The sequence below is a fragment of the Cavia porcellus genome, unplaced genomic scaffold, assembly GCF_034190915.1.
Source record: "Cavia porcellus strain 051 isolate PalLab524CR breed Dunkin Hartley unplaced genomic scaffold, mCavPor4.1 scaffold_7, whole genome shotgun sequence".
Classification (NCBI taxonomy): Eukaryota; Metazoa; Chordata; class Mammalia; order Rodentia; family Caviidae; genus Cavia; species Cavia porcellus.
Genome location: NW_026947490.1, coordinates 48,966,294 through 48,986,111, shown reverse-complemented (window position 1 = coordinate 48,986,111; position 19,818 = coordinate 48,966,294). Strand labels below are relative to the sequence as shown.

The following is a 19,818-nucleotide window of genomic DNA, read 5'->3' as shown; positions in this document are numbered from 1 at the left end:
GTAGGGGCCCACTCCTGTAATCCTATCACTTGCGAGACTGAGGCCAGCACAGGGTTACATAGTGAGTTCAAGGCCAGCCTGAACTACATAGAGACTTGTCTCAAAAAACAAAAACTAAACTAAACATAACAAAAGCCATCAATGAAAACCACACGCTACCACAGGAAGCAGCTTTTATTGATGGATTATCTCCACAAATCAAAAGGGCAATGAACTCATTTTCAGTTTCCCCCTATCTCTCCAGAATCAAGGCCTCCATTGGTCTATCTGGGGAAAGGATATAAATTGCCTCTTGGTTTCCCAAAGCCCAAGTCTCTGTCTGTACAGCCTAATTTAGAAACTCTGATATTAGCATGTTGCTGCTTTTCCCCCCCAGGGATGCCCACAGCAGCTACTTAGTAACAACCAGAAGTGGAGGTATAAGAGGAAGCTGTCAGTAAGTAACAAGAGCATCCACAAGAAAATGAGAACATGGTCTATCAAAGGTCCCTGGAAGCTTTCTCAGTGGTTTGAGCCTTCATTGTTTGCATTTCTCTTTGTGCTGGATCACACCCTTCTGAATCAGATCAGGAATTTCCACTGCCAGCCATGGACCCAGCTGTAATGCAAGGGAGATCACATGAGATTACTATCATGGAGTCAATGCCCTTGTCCATTGGTTCTAATTCTGCAGAAAAGATTATAAGGGAATGGTGCCAAAGGGACAACATCATTACTGTATTCCTTGATCACTCTCATGTACTTTTCTTATACTGCTCAGCCCCTTGCCCAGCCAATTTACCAATTATACTAAACTTACCCCCAGGGCCATGAGATGAGCTAGTCCAAACTTGGGCACATTCCTGGCCCACAGAGGTTTGAAGTGATCTGTCAGGCATATTTTGCCACCCCTGTAAGAGGGATAAGAGGTGTTGACACAAAATGTTTACCACGCGGCATCGCAATCTCTGGGATCACAGACCACTACTACCACTCAGAATAGAGAACAAAGTCAGTAAGTACTTCGCCCAATCTTGGAGGAGGGAGGTCTGGAGCCCCTCTAGGCCAGCAGATTCTGGGAAAATCTGCCTCTTGAGTTCTGCTCTTAGGGCTTCTTTGGCTCATCTCCTGTGTAGTGTTACCTGTACATCTTTGCTGTCTTTCCATCCAGCTCGGGGACTGCAATTTCTGGAGCAGTAGTAGGATATGTGATAGGAATCTGGAAGAATTATAAAGACTTAATGAAACAGAGATTGAGATAGGAACTAATCTAATCAAACATAATTGGTTGAAAATGTTCAGCAAAATCCTCAAGTAGTATGAACATACCAGGATTCTGGATATGAAAATTAGTAACTATTATTTGTTTCAAACCTCAACTTCCTCCTCCTATTTTAAAAGGTTTTTTTTTTTTTTTTGGTGTTTTGTTTTGCTTTTGTTTTCTGAGACAGGGTCTTGTTATGTAGTTCAGGTTTGTCTTGAATTATGTAGCCAGGCTGGCCTCAAATTTGTGATTATTCTTCTGCTTCAGCCTCCCAAGTGCTGGGATTAAAGGCATGTGCCACCATGCCCAGCTTATTTGGTCCTTTTAAGAAAGGTTAGGTCAATCAGGTGCAGTTGGCTGATGCCTATAATCCCAGCATTCTGGAAGGTTGAGGCACAATTGCTACTTAAAACCCAAACTGAGCAATTTAGCAAAACCCTGTCTCAAAATAAAAAATAAAAAGGACCGAGGAGGTAGCTCATCGTGACACACACAAAAGCAGTTAGCTTGGGCCAGGGATATAGCTCAACAGTATAAGTGCCTGCCTGGCCAAGTGCAAGGTCCTGAGTTAAATTCCTGATACAAAAAGACAAAGCAAAAAAACAACCAATCAGTTGGCTTGTAACAATCACCTAATCTCTTCTCTTCTACTAACCTTCATGTTTCCCACTCCAACACACTCACGTCAAATTCGATGTCGAACTCATATTTGAGGAGGTCATGGATGTACCAGCATTTCCCAAACCACCTGTAATGAAGACCAAGCCTTCGTCCAATTGTCCATTCCTCTCACATTCAGTGATTTAGACCACCTACCTAGGAGATTCCTGGGATAGAAACTTGGGAACTCTGCAGTGTAGAACTAAAGACTCCTAAAATGGTATATTGGCAGTTTGGAGAGTGGGCTTTGGGATGCCAAACTGCTAAAACCAAGTAAGAGTCCCACCCTATACCTCCCAAGAGGGTCCCTTACCGGGTCCCTTCCTTGTTGGACTCCAGACGGAACCAATCATTATCTGCATTCTTGTTATTCTCCACATACTAAAAGTAGAAGAGGAAACTTTTGACAGGGTGTTAGGCAGCACCTTTCCCCTCAAAAGAAAAGTATAATTATTTTCTCCTTCAGTATGAATAACCAACTTTTCTGATGCAAGAAAAAATAAAGACAAGGTTATACTGATGAACTGGGGGCTTGCCCAGAGAAGAGAATGTTTCCGGTCTCATCCTATTTAGCAGTCACAAATGATTTGGAGTTACCATCTATCATCTTTTCACACTTTTGATAAAGTATACCCTCAGTTCACACCTCTATGCCCTTGATACCTCATATATACTCTGTCCCTTGATGACCTCATATATCCAAGTTTTTACTTTCATCCATGTGCTGATGACTCCCAAATTATGTTTGTTTGAGATAAGGTCTTGCAATGTAATTCAGGCTGGTCTTGAACTCATTATGCAGCACAGAGTGGCCTTGAACCCACAGTAATCTTCCTGCCTCAGGCTCCCTCATACAGGGATTACAGGCCTGTACCACCACACCTGGCTCCAAATTTTAATCTTTTATCCAGACCTTTCCTCAGACTGTCAGATTCCAATATCCAACTAAATATCATTTCATAGATACTTGAAGCTCAGAACTTCCATTTTGAATTTACTATTTCTTCAGATCTATTTCTCTTCCTGCATTCCCAATATTAGGTGGCAGTGTTAGCATTCACATAGTCACTCAAGCTAAATACCTGGGAATCACCCTTGATTTTCCCACTTCTTCACCCCACCAAATTCTTCATGATGTCCTACTGATTTTGCATTCTGAATATCCTTTAAATCTGCCCCACCACATCTGTCTAGTTTAGATTATGGTCTTTCACTTGAATTAAGGACTAACTAATTCGCCTCCCACCTTCAATTTTACTCCTGTTGACTGTATTTTTCTCTCAATCTGATCATGTTACTCCTCCTCATAAAATTCTTTGAAGGCATCTCAAGCCTATAAAAATAAAACTCAAGTACTCAAACCCATCTCCTTAGCTTGGTTCACCACTCCCTGCCTCGTATTTGGTGCTCTAGCAACTGTGAACTACTTCTTTGTATTCATGCCATCTCTAGCTTCTATTTTTATATGTTCTTGTGCCCTGAGCGTTCTTCTCCTCTCTTTTAGCAAGCTAACATGCTTGTCTTTTAAGTCTCAGCCCAAGTATTACCACTTTTAGGAAACCTTTCCTGACCATTTAAACTGGGTAAGTTATTTCTTATACTCTCAGAGTATATCAACCATTTGTTTCTCTCTCTCTCTACTGTTTTTTGTCTACCCCCGCACCACTTTATCCAGCTTTATAGCCTCTCCCTAGTGTCTTGCAGCACAGTTTAAAAATCTTTTTAACAATACTTAAGGTCGAACTGCTGTAGTGTGGACAGAGACCACACTACAAAGAAGATAAATGTGCTTCTCTTCCAATAGCAAGAATAGTTGAGAAGTTGGCAGTTTCTATCCATGAACTTTACTCCCCGATTCAACAACTAACACCTCTTTTGAGTTTTCAAACCTAGTGCGCGTTTCTCCCTCACTAAAAGTGAAGGAGGGAGCAAAATGTGTGCTGGGGCTTAGGGCCATAAGTCGTACTGTTGACCACCTCTCCGGCATCCACTAGAGTGTATACCTGGAGCGGTAGAGACACGTCACCTTCTGGGGAGGTGTCACTCCTGTTTTAAACTACAAGGTCTAGCCTCACTTAAACGTGCTCCCAACCTGAGTTTTTGCTTCTTCCTCAGTACCCATCCTTAGCCTCCCAGATCCACAGTCATTTCATTTCTATGAATTTATAAATTAAATTTTAAAACCGGAAAGGGCTTCCACACGGAGCCTATTTCTGAGGACACCTGATTTACCCGCAACCCATTTGCGACGCAGTCGTCTACAAGTGCCCAACTGACCCGGATAAGAGACTGATATTCCTCCTTCAGTCGCTGCACCCACAATTCCCGATCTCGGGGTCCGGCGTTTGTCTTCAGTACTGGGATCTCAGACACCACTCGGCGCGTAGCCTCATCCGCCATCTTGGAACAGGGCACAAGAGAAGTACGGAAGTGGTGTTGCCTGTAATGTACGGTAAGGGTGTCGCCATCTTTACTGTGGGAAGATGAGTCGGGTAAGGACATCTGTGAATATCATCTTTATCTTGCCGCAACGAAGACAAATTTGCCACCTGGTCACCCGCTTGTCGGTATGTTGGGAAAACCGGAATGGAAGAGCATCATCCTATCTTGAAGATGGCACGTATCAATAAACCTCCAGAGAGGACTCAGAGAGACTTCCGTTCATGCTCAGAGACGCAATCTCAGAAAACCCTCTGACATCTTCCCACACTTGGGGAGTCAGATAACATTTTTGACTCTTCTCGGCACCGTTCCAGGCGCTGCCTCCCTGAGACGCACGTTCACCTGTTTCTGCTTCAAGAAGACTTCCTTAGCTTACATATATAATGCAGCTGGGATAACAGAAGCTAAAGCAGTTATGGAAAAGTGTTGAGCTGATAGCTAACAAAATAGAAAACAAAATTGTCCTGAAGATTTAACACAACCGAATTAGAGAATTCTTAATAGTGCCAAAGAAGGTTATAAGTTACAAGAAAGCTTGTCTTAGATTAGCCCAATATTGGCATTCAATTGGCTAAACCAGCCAGTCTTTGGATTGAATTCATCCAAGAAGGAATTGTGTTTTATAACCAGTGATACACGATACTAATTCAGGCATGCCCCCCAAGCCTGGCTTTCTTTGTAGAAATTTCTACCTTCCAGCCTATGGCAGTAATTTTGGATCCAGTTCTGTCAATCATCACATTTCATGGCCCATCTACAAAATCGATATGCATCTTATGTCTAATTTCCCTGGCTGAAACTTCAATACAGTGTTGAATAAGAGTTGAAAATAGTTTTGTTTATTTTCTTTTTTGAGACAGGGTCTTGCTCCATAGTTCAGGTCTCACTGTGGACTCACTGTGTAACCCAGGTTGATCTCAAACTCCTGCCAATCCTCCTGTCTCGGCCTCCAGAGTATTGGGATTACAGGTGTGCACTACTCACCTGCCTTGGTCTTGTTTCTGATCAGTCTTTCTCCACTGAGTATGATGTTAGCCTTAAATTTTTCATAGATGCCCTTTATCAGGTTGAGGGAGTTCCTTTCTAGTCTTCCTGTTTTTTTTTTAATCATGTGGATATTGTGTATATTTTAAAGATTTTTTTTTTTGGTCTTTTTGAGACAGGGTCTCTTTATGAAGTTCAGGCTGGCCTTGAGCTCACTTTGTATCCCAGGCTGGTCTCAAACTCGCAACGATCTTCCTGCCTCAGCCTCTGGAGTGCTGGGATTACAGGTGTGAGCCACCACACCCGGCTAAAGACTTTTTTTCTAAGTGTGGTTTTTGTTTTACTGACATGCTGTACATATCTTTCATGAGAATATTGGATACTGGATAAAGCTAAGGAAAAGTTTTGTAAAACTTCACTTGAGATTGCTTTCCCAGTCCTTCATATGGAACTCTTGCCTCAAGATTTCTGAATATTTATTTTAAGTGGTAGAGACTGAGGTAGGACCTCACACATGCTAGGCAAGCGCCCTCCCACTAAACTGAGCTACCTCCGCTGCCTACTTACAGGCATATTCTGTGTACATTCCCTTTCTTTTACTTTTTTTTTCTTTTTCCGTTTTTATCGGTATCGGGGATCGAACTCATGACTGCCTGCTTGCAAGGCAGGCGCTTACGCCGCTGAGCTAAATCCCCAGCCCCTCTTTTACTTCTTTTGGGTCTAATATTGTAGATCTTGTATAAAACCCTCCACATTTCATCCCTGCCCCCAGTATGGCAGACTGAATTCAGAGGTGCTCTAGCACTGAGCTACATCCTTGTTCTTTTTATTTTTAAATTTTAATTTTGCTTTTGAGACAGGGTCTTATTTAGTTGAGGCTTGCCTTGAACTCACTTTGTAGCCCAGGCTGGCCTTAAACTTGTGACAATCCTCCTGCCTGAACCTTTTGAGTTTCTGAGTGCTGGTATTACAGGCAAGTGCTACCATGCCAAGCTTATTCCTTAGTTTACTTTTGCTTTTTTTTTTTTTTTTTTTTTTGGTGGGGGCAGGGGGGAGACAGGGTATTACTATGTAGTTCAAGCTGGCCTCAAACTCATGGTGATCCTCCTGCCTCAGCCTCCCCAGAGCTATCTAGGATTACAGAAGTGTGCCACCACATGGGTTCTTCATTTCTTTTTTTTTTTTTTGTCTTTTTTTCTTTTCATCGGTACCAGGGATCGAACTCATGACTACCTGCTTGCAACGCAGGCACTTATGCCACTGAGCTAAATCCCCAGCCCCTGGGTTCTTCATTTCTAAAGATAGGATTTTTTCAGTTCCCTTGTTACTGATATCCTGTTTCACTGCCATGCAGGCAACAAACGTACTTCATGGAATTTGAATTCTTTGAAATGTGTTGAAACTTGCTTTGTAGTATAATCTAACCAGTTTGTAACTTTTTTCCTTCGGCTTTTGCATGATAGATAAGCACTCTATGAGTAAGACAGATCTGGCTAGTTTTTTAGATTTTGGGGGTTTCGTTTTGTTTGCTTGTCTGTTTAGAGACAGGGTTTCACTATGCAGTTCAGGCTGGGCTTGAACTCACTGCCATCCTGACTCAGCCTCCCCAGTACTAAGATAACATGTGTGTGTTACTATGCCTGGCTTTTTATTTTTTTGAAACAGTTTCACTAAATTGTTCAGGCTGGGCTCAAAGTTTCAATCCTCCCTCACCCATCCAGGGTGCTGTAATTAACAGGCCTGTGCCACTAGGGCTGATGTTTTTTGCTACTGTGTGTATATGTATGTAGCATTTGTTTATTCATTCATTCACTTATTCATTTATGGAAACAAGGTCCTATATAGCCCAGGCAGGCTTTGAACTCAAGATTCCCTTGCCTCAGCATCTTTTTTTTTTTGTCTTTTTCATTTTTATCGGTACCAGGGATCGAACTCACGACCACCTGCTTGCAAGGCAGGCACTTATGCCGCTGAGCTAAATCCCCAGCCCCTCAGCATCTTAACAACAGATCAAAAGAAAAATTGATTAACTCTTAATCAGCTACTGGAGTTGAAGAGACTGCAATTTTTTTTTTTGGTCATGGCTGTAAAATAACAAGGAACTTGGAAAAAGTCAACCTCATGGGGGCAGCAGAGTCTTGCATAAAGAGCCTGCTGAATTACTGACCCAGTGAAACTTGTAATACTACTACTGGTTTTCTTTTGCTTTGTCATTTTGAGACAGAGTCTCACCATGCAGTGCAGGCTGACCTTAAACTCACTTTGTAGCCCAGTTTGGCCTTAAACTTGCAGTAATCCTCCTGCGTGAGCCTCCCTGGTGCTGGAATTGCAGACATACACCACTACATCCAGCTAAAATTTATAATACCACATTTCCCTGAAAAAAAAAAAATGAACTAAAAAATAAGCCTTACTGTGATTTTTCAGGATGCTGGTAATACAAACCATACCCCCCAAAATAAGCCCTAGTTAAGACTGTGAGTGAAGAGCCTGGCATGGCAGCACACACCTGTATTAAAACACTCAGCTGAGGCAGAAGTGACCTCACTGTAAGTTTGAGGTCAGCCTGAGCTAAAAAGTGAGTTTAAAGGGTAGAGTTTGGGCTTTGGAGAGTTAGGATGATGTTCTAAAGGTGGCTGTATTTGAATAATGAAGATTTTCATGCATGAATAAATGGATAAATATAAATTGTTGTGCATGAATTAGACATTCCCTAAAAATAAGCCTGATTGCATCTTTTGGAGCAAAAATGAATATAAGGCCCAGATCTATTTTGGATGAAATATGGTATTTACCAAGCACTAGGCCCTGTGCTAACACTTCTACATTATTAACATGACCATTACAACAATGATAGATGTCGTGAATGTTAGTTTCCTCTTTTATAGATGAGAAGGCAAGATTAGAGAGGTTAAGGAACTTGACCAGTCATATAAGTGCACAGCTTCAGAATGAAGAAAAGGGGACAGGTTGGGGAGACAATTGGACAACAGATTATTAAGATCCAGAAAATCAGTGTGGCCTCTATGCCTCTGCTCAGTAATGGAGACACCAGAGGGCTTACAGCTGGTTTGAAATTAAGACCTGAGACTGGGAGTCAGTGTGATCATGAATTAAAATGAATAACTGGTATAGCTTAGAGTTACTGGAGAATCAAAAACTAGAATAGACTATCGGGTTACGTTCTTGTAGAATAAAGTTCAATCCAGTGTTGGGGTATAGTCTGCTGGTAATGCATGAAGGAGGCTCTGGGTTTGATGCTCAGCACTAGAGGAAGGGAGAAGTAGAAGAATCATGGGAATATTTGTGAAAATGGGTCTACAATGGGATAGAAACTTTTTGGAGCAAATTTTTGATGAGAAAACAGTAACCCTGGCCATTTGTGGACAAGGGGTAGAAGGAAGGCCGTATCAGGAAGCAAGCCCAGTCTGGGAACTAGCGTTATGTGTTGGGTTGCTGCCAGGCTGGAACAGCCAGACCCCAGCTCCTTCTGGTATGGGTGCTGGCAAACAAGAAATACCCTCTTACCCCTGCACTGCCATAACTGACCAGCTTATCTGGAGAAACACAGGCTGTGATGATAGCTATGGAGGTGAAATGTAACTGGATGGCTGTGGTGCTTTGATGTTTCACTAACACTGCAGGTCTAGGGCCAGTGGTCTGATCGTAGGTTCAGAGGATAGTGGCAGGCAGTGTGACATCTAGGAGGGATCTCCTGAGGGTTGCAGCCTTTGTTGATTTCCTGTGATTTTGTTTTGGAAGCCCTATATCTTTTCCATTGTTTTGCTGGGTTGGATTTTATTTTCTTTTGAGAACGTCAAATCCAATGGCAGGAGCATTTTTTTTTTTTTTTGAGACAGGTCTTGCTATGTAGTTCAGTCTGGCCTTGAACTCACGTTGTAGCCCAGGTTGGTCTTGAACTTACAACGATCCCCTGCCTCAACCTATCCAGAGCTGGAATTGCAGGAGTGCACCACCACACCACACCTATTTTTTTTTTTTTTTTGGTTCCAGGGATCGAACTCAGGATCTCACACTTGCCAGGCAGGTGCTTGTGCCACTGAGCCATATCCCCAGCAAGAGCAGCTATTTCAAAAATAGTAAGAAATATTATGGTAGCAAATTTTGGATTTACTATTGGCTTGTTTTGAAGTCTTTTATTGCATTCATTATTTTGTTTTTATTGTTTCTATTCTATTCTGATTTTTTTTTTTTTTTTTGTCTCTTTAAGACAGGGTCTCTATGCAGTTCAGGCTGGCCTTGAGCTCACTTTGTAGCATAGGCTGGTCTCGAACTTGCAAGAATCCTCCTGCTTCAGCCTCCTGAGTGCTGGAATTACAAGCGTGAGCCACCACGCCTGGCTTATTCTGTTTGATTTCTACTGTCAGAAGTTATCTGCAGTTATTTTGAAGACATTAAAAGGTATTATGGTAGCTGTTGATATTGTAATGTTTTGAAGTCCTGTATCTTTTACACTGCTTTATTTTGATTGGTTTCATTCTGTCTTATACTCTTTAAAACAAAGCAAAGCAAAGCAAAACAAAACATCAGTCCTCTCAAAGCTGAGCAGCAGCATGGGCTAGGACTAATGTAGCAAGGCCTTAGGTTCAATTCCCAGAACCCCTCCCCCAAAGTATTTGGTGGGAATATGGTAGTTTTCTGAACAAATGTCATGTGCACATGGCTTGCTGACTCTGAGAGGGAAGACTAGGACAAATGAGTAAAAGAATTTTGTTTTTGTTTTTTGAGACAGGGTCTTGCTATGTAGTGCAGGATGGCCTTGAACTCACTTATAGAGCCCAGACTGACCTCAAACTCCGTGTGATTCTCCTGTGTCAGTTCCTGAGTGCTGGGATGACAGGTGTACACCAGTATACCCAGCCCAATGAGTAAGTTATAGAGACAGATTTTTGTAAGTATAAAAGAAAAAAAGGGGCTTTTTTTGGGGGGGGGGCAGTGTCTTTCTATGCAGTTCAGGCAAATCTTGAACTATGTAGTCCAGGCTGGCCTTGAATTTATGGTAATTTTCTTTGCCTCTGCCTCCTGAGTGCTGGGATTACAGGTTTGCACTATGTCTAGTTTTTTTTTCTCTCTCTTTTTTTTTTGGAGTCAGTCTCCCTATATAGTTCAGGCTGGATTTGAATTTACTATATTGCCCAAACTGGCCTCAAACTGATGGCAATCTGTTGAGGACCATTCTATATAAATTCTGGGGGGGGGGATTATTGATAATTAAGTTGTGATTAAAGGTTGTAAAAGGCCTAGTGTCTTTCCATGTGAGCCAGCTGTGGTAGGCAGGAACAGAATTCCCATGCCTCGGGTCACAGTTGAGACCTTAATGGTTCTGTGATGCCCCAGTGCAAGATTACATCAACTGAGGACCTCCTGATTCCTTGAGAACCCGGTAGTAAAAAAATAGAACTTAACGTTGGGAAAAGGACAAACTTCATCATCTGCCAATTTGCTCCATGTCCTCATCAGCATATGCTCATTGGCCACCCTCTGAGTCTGTGCAGCCCAGAGTCTTCAGATAATCCCTCCCATCATTTGGCACCCTAAACAAGGATCCCCTGATTAAGCCTGACAGGGAAGATCCACCCAACTGGAAAGTAGAGGATATAAGACTGTGGGATGAATTTGGGAAAGTCCAAATAGAAAATGAAAAGTAAAGCACTTGGTGCCAATGAAAGTTTCTGTAGCTAGGAAAATGGGGTACAAGCAATCTAAGGAGCAGCAAAATTACATCTAATTCTTTTTTTTTGTCTTTTTCATTTTTATTGGTACCGGAGATTGAACTCACAACTGCCTGCTTGCAAGGCAGGTGCTTATGCCGCTGAGCTAAATCCCTAGCCCCTACGTCTAATTCTTGTGTAAGCTACTTAAAACTAGCAGGAACTCTGAGTACTGGCACCTTAATTAAAATGGTGCATGAGATTGTTAAATTCAATTCTTTTTTCCCACAGGTGGCAACTTTAGATTTAGAAGATAGGGATAGAATCAGAGACAGTTTAAAAAGAACTCATAGCAAGGGTGAAACCGAGTCACCAAAAACATTCTTTTACGGATTAGTAAGATCTGTTTTAGGATCCTTAAAACACTATGCAGTCTAAAGTGCTAATGCTATATTATGGTAGCCATTGCTGACTTCCTATCATCTTCTTGTGAAGAACAATACTGCTTTTATTCTTTGTTTCAGCTGGTTTTAGCCTGTTTTGTATTATTTAATTTCAATATATATGAAGGTATGGACAGCTATTTTTATTTATTTTTTTGTTCTTTTTCGTTTTTATCAGTACCAGGGATCAAACTCACGACTGCCTGCTTGCAAGGCAGGCGCTTATGCCGTTGAGCTAAATTCCCAGCTGGACAGCTATTTTTTTTTTTTTTTTAAAGCAAGGGAAGGTTTATTTCTTACAGTTCTTTGAGATTTCAATCCATACTCAGCTGGCTCCAAGGCTGGATGGCATGGCATGGCAGCATTCATGGCCACTGGTTCAGAGAGTAGAAAGGCAGCACAGCTAGGTGGCGTTCGCTGTGCAGGCCTTCAGCTCTCGCCGCTCGGCTTGCAGCTTGTAATGCAGAGGTTCCCGGGCTGTTTGGAGTCTCTTGGCCGGGCCCAACCAGGAGCCAAGCAATATTCCAAAACTCCTCGGCGTGGAGGATGCTGGGCGGGGCCTGCCAGGTTCGGAGGGATTTACTTAGGCTCCTGCACAGCTAGGTGGATTATGTCGTGTTGGACAGCTATTTTGAAGAGAATAAAATACATGGTAGCCATTGTTGATTTGCCTATTGTCTGGTTTTGAAGGTCTGTAATGCTTTCATCCTGTTTTGATCAGTTTATACTCTTGTTTTTTTCAATTCATTGCGTGTGAAGATATGGACAATTATTTCAAAAAAATCAAGACACACATTAGCCACTGTTAATCTCCTGTTGTCTTGCTTTGAAATCCTGTGTCACTTGCATTGTTTTGTTCTGATCTGCTTTGTTCTGTTAGATTGTTTTATCCTCTTTAAAATTAAAAAAAATAAAGTGTCAATGCTAGAGCAAATTGTGAAAGATGACAATAGAGAAGAAAAATCAGATGGAAAAAAGAGCTGAAAATTACAACAGGAAGAAGGGTCGATACATGGGATGGTGAAATCTCCAGGAGTTCCCCCTATAATTGGGGAAGAACTAATGGTAGAAACAGCAGATGGAGAAATTCCAGGCCAGAGTCTTTAGGCTATCTAGGTCAGGGCTGCCTGGTGTTTCACATGTCTAGTTATCAGGCTGCAGAAAGAGAAGCAGCCAAGCAGGAAGAAATTCTTGGACCTTGCTTTCCAGTTTTTCTATAGATCTGACCCAGCTGGTAAGAATTAGCTGCTGGCAGAACATCAAGCTTTTTGACTTTAAGTTGTTAAAGGAATCAAACGGAGTATAACCAATAATGGAGCTCAAGGGGAGCTCCATTTACTTTGGGGATTTTAGATTCTGTTGTGGAGACTTATTAATCTCATGATGTGAGATGTCTTATCTGCTCCTATCTCGTCAGTATTTATGTTTTAGTGTTCCATTACAAGAGCAAGCTGTGGACCAGATTGACTGAAACAGACAGGATGACAGGGCTAATGTAACTTTGGAAACAGGGCAGTTTGCAGATGTGACCCAATGAGGCTTTTGAACAAATAAAACATATAATGAAAACATCTCGCCTTACTGTAGTGCCTGAGGACAGAGCTCCTGTTCAGTTTTTTCCTTAATATCTAGTAATTTGGGGGGAGGTACCGGGATTGAATTCAACATCTCATGCTTGCCAGGCAGATGCTTATGCTGCTGGGCTAAATCCCCAGCCCTTTCTTAATATCTTACAAGGGCCAAGAGAACCTTACACACAGCTTGTCGCCCAACTACAAGAAGTCGTGCACAGACAAATTCCTCATGCTCAAGGAACTGATATACTTATTCTTCAATTCATTTATGACAATGCCAACCAAGAATGTAAACAAGCTCATGAGAGGGGTTGGGGATTTAGCTCAGCGGCATAAGCACCTGCCTTGCAAGCAGGCGGTCGTGAGTTTGATCCCTGATACCCATAAAAAGTTTAAAAAGTTAAAAAAAAAAAAAAAGAAGAAGAAGAACAAGCTCATGTGAGCCTCTGAAGATGTAAACAGTTACATTAGGGCTTGTCGGTATCAGTTCAGAAACTCATAGGGCATCTATGTTAGCTCAAGCTATGCTAGTTCTTACAATACAAGGTAAAAATAATGCTAAAAGTGTTATATGTTTTAGTTGTGGTAAAAATGGGGTATCTTTGCCAACGATACATGTCTACAAGCCAAGGTAGTAAGTCTAACACCTCTGGAACTTCCACGAACTCTAGTCTGAGAAGTAAGGAAGCTGAACCTGGTCTTTGACCACAATGTAAAACGGGTAATCATTGCCTTTACACAGCCTAAACTATGTAATGAGATCCTGTCCTAAAAAAAAAGTTTAGACATTGCTGGTTGGGGAACAGAAAGGGGGCTCAACTCTTGTTCCCTCAAAGATTAGGGATGATGCCAATGGAAAATCAAGCTTTTAATCGGATTTCCAGTCAAAACCTCAGTCAGACTTACGCAGTCCAGACCCAAGAGCAAGTTTAGATTCTCAGAGGGATACTGCTTCTCTCACTCAAGGAACTCGGGGAGCACAGGAACAGAGCTACTGCCCAAAAGGTAAATCTTATCGGGGGCAACAAGCTAGTTGCTGTTCCCAGTGGAATTTGTGGGTCTCCACCTAAAAATACTACTGGATTAATTGTGAGAAAAATCTCTTTAAATTTAAAAGTATTGTTGATAAAAATTATAAAAATGAGTTTCAAGTCTTTGTAAAGACAATGGACATTTGGGAAAGCCTAAAGAATATATTGCTCAATTGATATTATTACCAGCATCTCCATCTGGTGACATCTATTTTTTTGGTCTTTTTCCTTTTTATCGGTACCGGGGATCAAACTCACAACTGCCTGCTTGCAAGGCAGGTGCTTATGCCGCTGAGCTAAATCTCCAGCCCCTGGTGACATCTATTTTAGACAGGGTCCTCAATTAGGATAAAAAAATGGGAGAAACTTCAAAAAGAGAAATTTATTTTACACAAGAGCTGATGGAGAAGCGACCCATGTATTCCATTAAAATTAACAGAAGAACTTATGAAGGGCTATTAGATATAGGTGTCAGTGTTTCTATAATTTCATCAATGGTCCCCTGGCCTGCTAAGTCAGCTTCTACATCACTGGTAGAACTCAGGTCAACCCAAGTTTTACGAAATGAGTGTCCCTTAACATATCATGGGCCTGAAACTCAATCGGCTTGTTTCTTCCCTATGTAGCTTCTGCTGCAAGAAACTAAAAAGAGATTTATTAAAAGAATAGAAAATGGGGGGCCGGGGGTTGACTCAGTGGCACAAGTGTCTGCTTGGCAAACATGAGGTCCTGAGTTTGATCCCTGGCACAAAAAAAAAAAAAAAAAAAAAAAAAAGGACTTATAAGAATAGAAAATGAAATTGACTACTCAGTCTCCTTCAGTTGCTCAAAAAGTTATAAGATATAATATATACAAGGTAAGGGCTGAGAAAAAATAATTCAAGGAAACCCCTAACCCTCAGATATTAAAATTAATTAGACCATTCTGGAATTAGGTATCAAAACCTTTTTCAAAGTGGTGGCCATCGATACTTCTCCCAAAAATGGCTTTACCCTTACAATGGAACACCTGTTTGAGTAGATCAATGGCCCCTCAGAAAGGAGAAGCTTGAGCTAGGAGTGGTGGCACATATTTGTAATCCCAGCACTCAAGAGGCTGAGGCAAAGGACTATTGCAAATTTGAGACCAGCTTGTGCTACACAGTGAGCCCAAGCCCAGCCTAAACTGTGTATTGAGATCCTGTCCTAAAAAAAAAAAAGAGAGAGAGAGAGAGAGAAGCTTCTACATCTATGAGTTAATACAGAAACAAGTTCAACTGGGTCACTTTGAGCTGTTAGTTAGTACTTGGAACATTCCTGTTATTCCTAAAAATTATGGCAAATGGAAAGTGTTGCAAGATTTGAGAGCAGTTAACACTTCTTTATGGCTAAGCTTTGCAGCCAGGGTTCCATCCCCTGCTGCTGTGCCTAGGGAGTGGCCCTTGTTGTCCTAGGTCTCAAGGATTGCTTTTTGACAATTCCTTTACATCTCTTTTTTTTTTTTCATTTTTATCAGTACCGGGGATAGAACTCATGACTGCCTGCTTGCAAGGCAGGTACTTATGCCGTTGAGCTAAATCCCCAGCCCCTTATTCCCTTACATCTTTCTGATCATCACAAGTTTGTTTTTTCTGCACCTAGTGTAAACTTTAAGGAACCTATGAAAAGATATGGATATCTTTCCCACAAGGGAGGAGAAACAGTCCTACCTTATGTCAACATTTTGTAGGACAAGTCCTGCAAAAATGCCAGAAAACAATTTCCTCAAGCAAGTATCATCTATTACATGGATGATATTTTATTAGTAATTTATTCTAAATCTCAGCTATATGACTTGTTTGCCTTGCTGAAAAGGCTTTTGGCCTTTGCATAGCCCCTAATAAGGTACAGACTTCCAGCCCTTGTTATTATTTAGGAACTTTATTAACAGAATAGGTAGTAAGACCTTTAAAAACCAAAGTAAGACAAGATCTCTTCTGACTTTGAATGATTTCCAAAAGTTGCTAGGAGATACTAATTGGGTCTGCCCTAAATTAGGCATAGCCACTTATCAATCAAAACATCTTTATGAAACTCTGCAAGGTGAACCCCAGACTGACTTTTCACATACCTTGAGTATGGAAGGCCTCTCAGGAGTTAAAGATAGTAGATTCAATGCTGCACCAACACTAGGTGTATCCTGTTAACAATTAATATCCTTTTATCTTGCATGTATTCGATATTCCACAATGTCCTATAGGATTGTTAAGTCAATTCTATGATTATTTCCCAGAGAATGGCTTTATATTCCTAATTAACTGGTGAAAACTTTACAATTATATACTGAACAAATTACTAAAATTATAACAAAAGGAAGAACTGTTCCATTCAGTTTTTCACTACTAATCCCTCTATAAAGATTCTACCCATAAATTTGACTCAAATGCTATCTTATTGTAACAAGCTATCTACTGGCAGGTGGATTTTGCAGACTTCACTAGACAGGTTGACAGTCACTTTCCTAACGATCCCCCTCTCCAATTCTGTCTTGATATTTTACCTAGAATAACCCAGTTATAGCCCATTTCTAATGCACCTACTTTTTTCACAGACAGCTCCTCTAAAGGAAATGTGGCCCTATAGAATCTAAATTTTCAGTATACCACTTGACTCCTAATTTTTGAGCACAGTGATCGGAAATAACTTGCATGCCAGGCATGGTGGTGCACACCTGTAATCTTAAGACTCAGGAGGCTGAGAGAAGGACTGCTGTGAGTATAGGCTAGCCTGGGTTGCATAAGTGAGCTCAAGGCCAGTCTGGATTACATAGTGAGATCCTGTCTTTAGGAAAAAAAAAAAAAAAAAAAAAAAAAAAAAAAAAAAAAATATATATATATATATATATATATATACATATATATATTTATAGCAGTGCATAAAAATGTAACTATGGATCTTGATGCCATCCAAAAGGAAGTTTTATCTATATCCTAACAGATTGCTATTTTTTTTTTTTTTTTGGTACTGGGGACTGAATAAACTGCTACTTTTGATGATCAGATTGAAAACTGGGATAAATATTCTGATGTACTTGCTCAGCTTAATCCCTCTAATTATCTCAAGATTCACATTTGGTTTATACTGCTGTGCTAACTGTAACTGGATTATGTCTGCTTGTTCTCATCTTAGTCTGCTACAAAGAAGCTCAAGCCAAACAATGTCTAAAGGCATTGCAGCCACAGGTCACGATGACTCACTTTCTACAAGCAAATAAAAAGAAAGGGAGATGTGTCAAGGACCATTTTACATAATTGTAGTTGAAAAATCATTTCATAATTAAAGTATGATTAGAGCTTGTCCAAGGCCTGATGCCTTGCCATGCAGGTCAGCTATGGTATTTGGGAACATAATTCCATGTACCTTGATGGTCTCGTGATGCTGTACACCCCAGAGCAAGACTGCACCAGATGAAGACATCCTGATTCCTTGAGAAACCAGTAGTTTCACCTTACGAAGGAGCAAACTCCTTCTCAACCTGACATCTCTCCCCACCATCAACATAAACAGCCTCATCAGCGTAATGTCACCACTGCCCTCTGCATCTTCTGATAATCTCTGATATTGGATATACCTAATGAATAGTGGTTAGCTAGCTTGGAGTGTCTTTTTACTCCTCTTGATGCTTTGAACTCCCAGCCCCCATCATGCATTACTAACTTTGTCTCTGTTTCTTATTTCATCCTTCCACCATATCCTTCATACAGGGAGTTGGGGACCTTGGGGGTTCCTGGTAAGTAAAGATGGGTTTAAAGTAAAAAGTGTGTCATCCCTCCCAGGCCTACTTTTCTTTTCTTCTTTTTTTTTTTTTTTTTCTTTTTTCTGGTACTGGGGATCGAACTCACGACCGCCTGCTTGCAAGGTAGGTGCTTATGCCGCTGAGTTAAATCCCCAGCCCCGCCAGGCCAACTTTTCATGGTTAATTTTCTCCAACTCTGGAGCGGAAAAAACCAAGGCCTTGCACACCCTATGCAAATTCTCTACCACTGAATTAATCCGCAGCCTCATGGTTAATTTTTTAATGTAAGTGTAAATGAGAGCAGGGTGTGTGGTAAATGCCTGTAATCTCAGCACTCAGGAGGCTGACGCAGGAGAATCACCATGAGTTCAAAACCAACCTCAGCTGCAGAGTGAGACCCTGTCTCAAACACAAAACAAAACCTAAGTATAATTGTGCTATATTCTCCTGCAGTTGCTTTTTCCAACTTACTATACTTTTCTCAAGTTTTAGATCTGTGCAAGTACATTCAACTGCTACTTGGACGTATCCATCTAGTGGTCTCACATGTTACCTAAAACTATTTTAGAATTCTCCCTCATGCAAAACTCTGCAGCTAACCCTCTCTTTAGTCAACACCTTTTATACTTTGTGCCTTCCAGTTCAATCTGGTTTCTATCCCACAACTTTATGAAATGGTTTACTCTAAATTTACTAAATGACTTTGTCGCAAAATCCAATGGACACATTATAGTCCACATCCTCACCTGCACGTTCTGTTACATTTAGTACTGGACCAGTTCTTTGATACTTTCAGGTTTTTCTTTCCTTTCTGTTTGCCTTTTCTCAGTGTTTTCTTTTTCAGCCTACTTTCCTCATCTCATTCTCTGAATGTATGGCATCCTTCATCCAGGCCATTTTACAACCACCTTTATACACACAAACACCTCAAACCTTTGAGATTCCCAACCGACATTGCCTAATATTTGTCTAACAAATATCACATAGGGACCTAAAATTTATTTTCTCCTCCAAAAACAAACACAAAAATCAACCAGACATGGTGCATGTCTGTAACCACAGCACTAAGAAGGCTGAGATAGGAGGATCCCTGTGAGGTCTAGCCAGCGCAGGCGACATAGTGAATTTAAATTCAGCTTTAACTACATAGCGAGGCCCTGTCCAAAAAAAAAAAAAAAAAATCACTCAAGTTAGAACGTTTATCACAATCTATGTCTCCCATGCTCCCGACGCTTTTTTAAAATTTAGTTTTTGCCGGACTGGAGACCTAATCCAGGGTCTCAAAGCAGCTCTTTTGCTGAGTCACATTCCTATTTCCTCCCAGTTTGAAAGCTTCACGGGTGTTCTGCTGTCTAACTTTGGGTTCTCCAATCCATCCTCCACACTGAAAGTAGTGATTATTTTTCCCCTCCCGCTACAGATTTAACCCAAAGTTTTTCACATGGTAAGCACACACTCTACCACTGAACCACACCTCCTGCCCCTTCCAAACCCAGGCTGCCCTCCAAAGCTCCAGGGATCCTCTGACCTCGGTGTCCTAAAATGCTGGGATTATAAGGCGCCAGCCACCACACCCGCCCCCCGGCAAGCAGTGATCAAATCTAATTGTTCACACTTCTGCTTAGACCCTTCAAAGCCTCTTTATTGCCCTTAGGATAAAGTTAATTTACAAGGCCTGGCGTAATCTGGTCCCTCATCCTCATCTCCATGCCTTGTGCATTACCTCTCTCCTTGGCCTTGCTGGGCTGTCAGCAGCTCCGGAGCGTACCTGCGCCCCAGCTCCCCGCCCCAGTAGAGTTCCCAAATCCTTCACGACTCAGCTCTGGCGACACTTCCTACAGGAAGTGGACGCTCAAAAGGCAAGCGCTCAAAGACTGAATTCCGCGAAAGAATCCCAATAGTGCTCCCTGCTCCATGTCGGGTTTACCGAACATCCGGGTGACCAGGAACAAAGGTCAAATCCAGATCTTGAACCTTCACCCACGTTCACACGACAGTCCAACCCCGGTGCTAAT

General features: G+C 41.4%; 1 protein-coding gene across 6 annotated transcripts; it reads right to left on the bottom strand.

The window, feature by feature from the left end:
* Positions 1–156: 156 nt before the first annotated feature.
* Ufc1 (ubiquitin-fold modifier conjugating enzyme 1) lies at positions 157–19,724 on the bottom strand. Of its 6 annotated transcripts, XM_013149228.2 has the most exons (8): positions 19,527–19,724; positions 16,139–16,207; positions 4,181–4,343; positions 2,217–2,284; positions 1,928–1,991; positions 1,122–1,198; positions 800–890; positions 157–598 (listed from the first exon to the last, which is right to left on the bottom strand). In XM_013149228.2, the coding sequence occupies exons 3-8, from the start codon at positions 4,301–4,303 to the stop codon at positions 518–520; spliced, it is 504 nt and encodes a 167-aa protein (XP_013004682.1). In that variant the 5' UTR covers positions 4,304–4,343; positions 16,139–16,207; positions 19,527–19,724; the 3' UTR covers positions 157–517. The 6 variants fall into 6 exon arrangements, with proteins under 6 accessions (XP_013004682.1, XP_005002338.1, XP_005002337.1 ...); XM_005002281.3 differs by lacking the exon at positions 16,139–16,207 and having other exon boundaries at positions 4,181–4,376; XM_005002280.3 differs by lacking the exon at positions 16,139–16,207.
* Between the last annotated feature and the right edge of the window lie 94 nt (positions 19,725–19,818).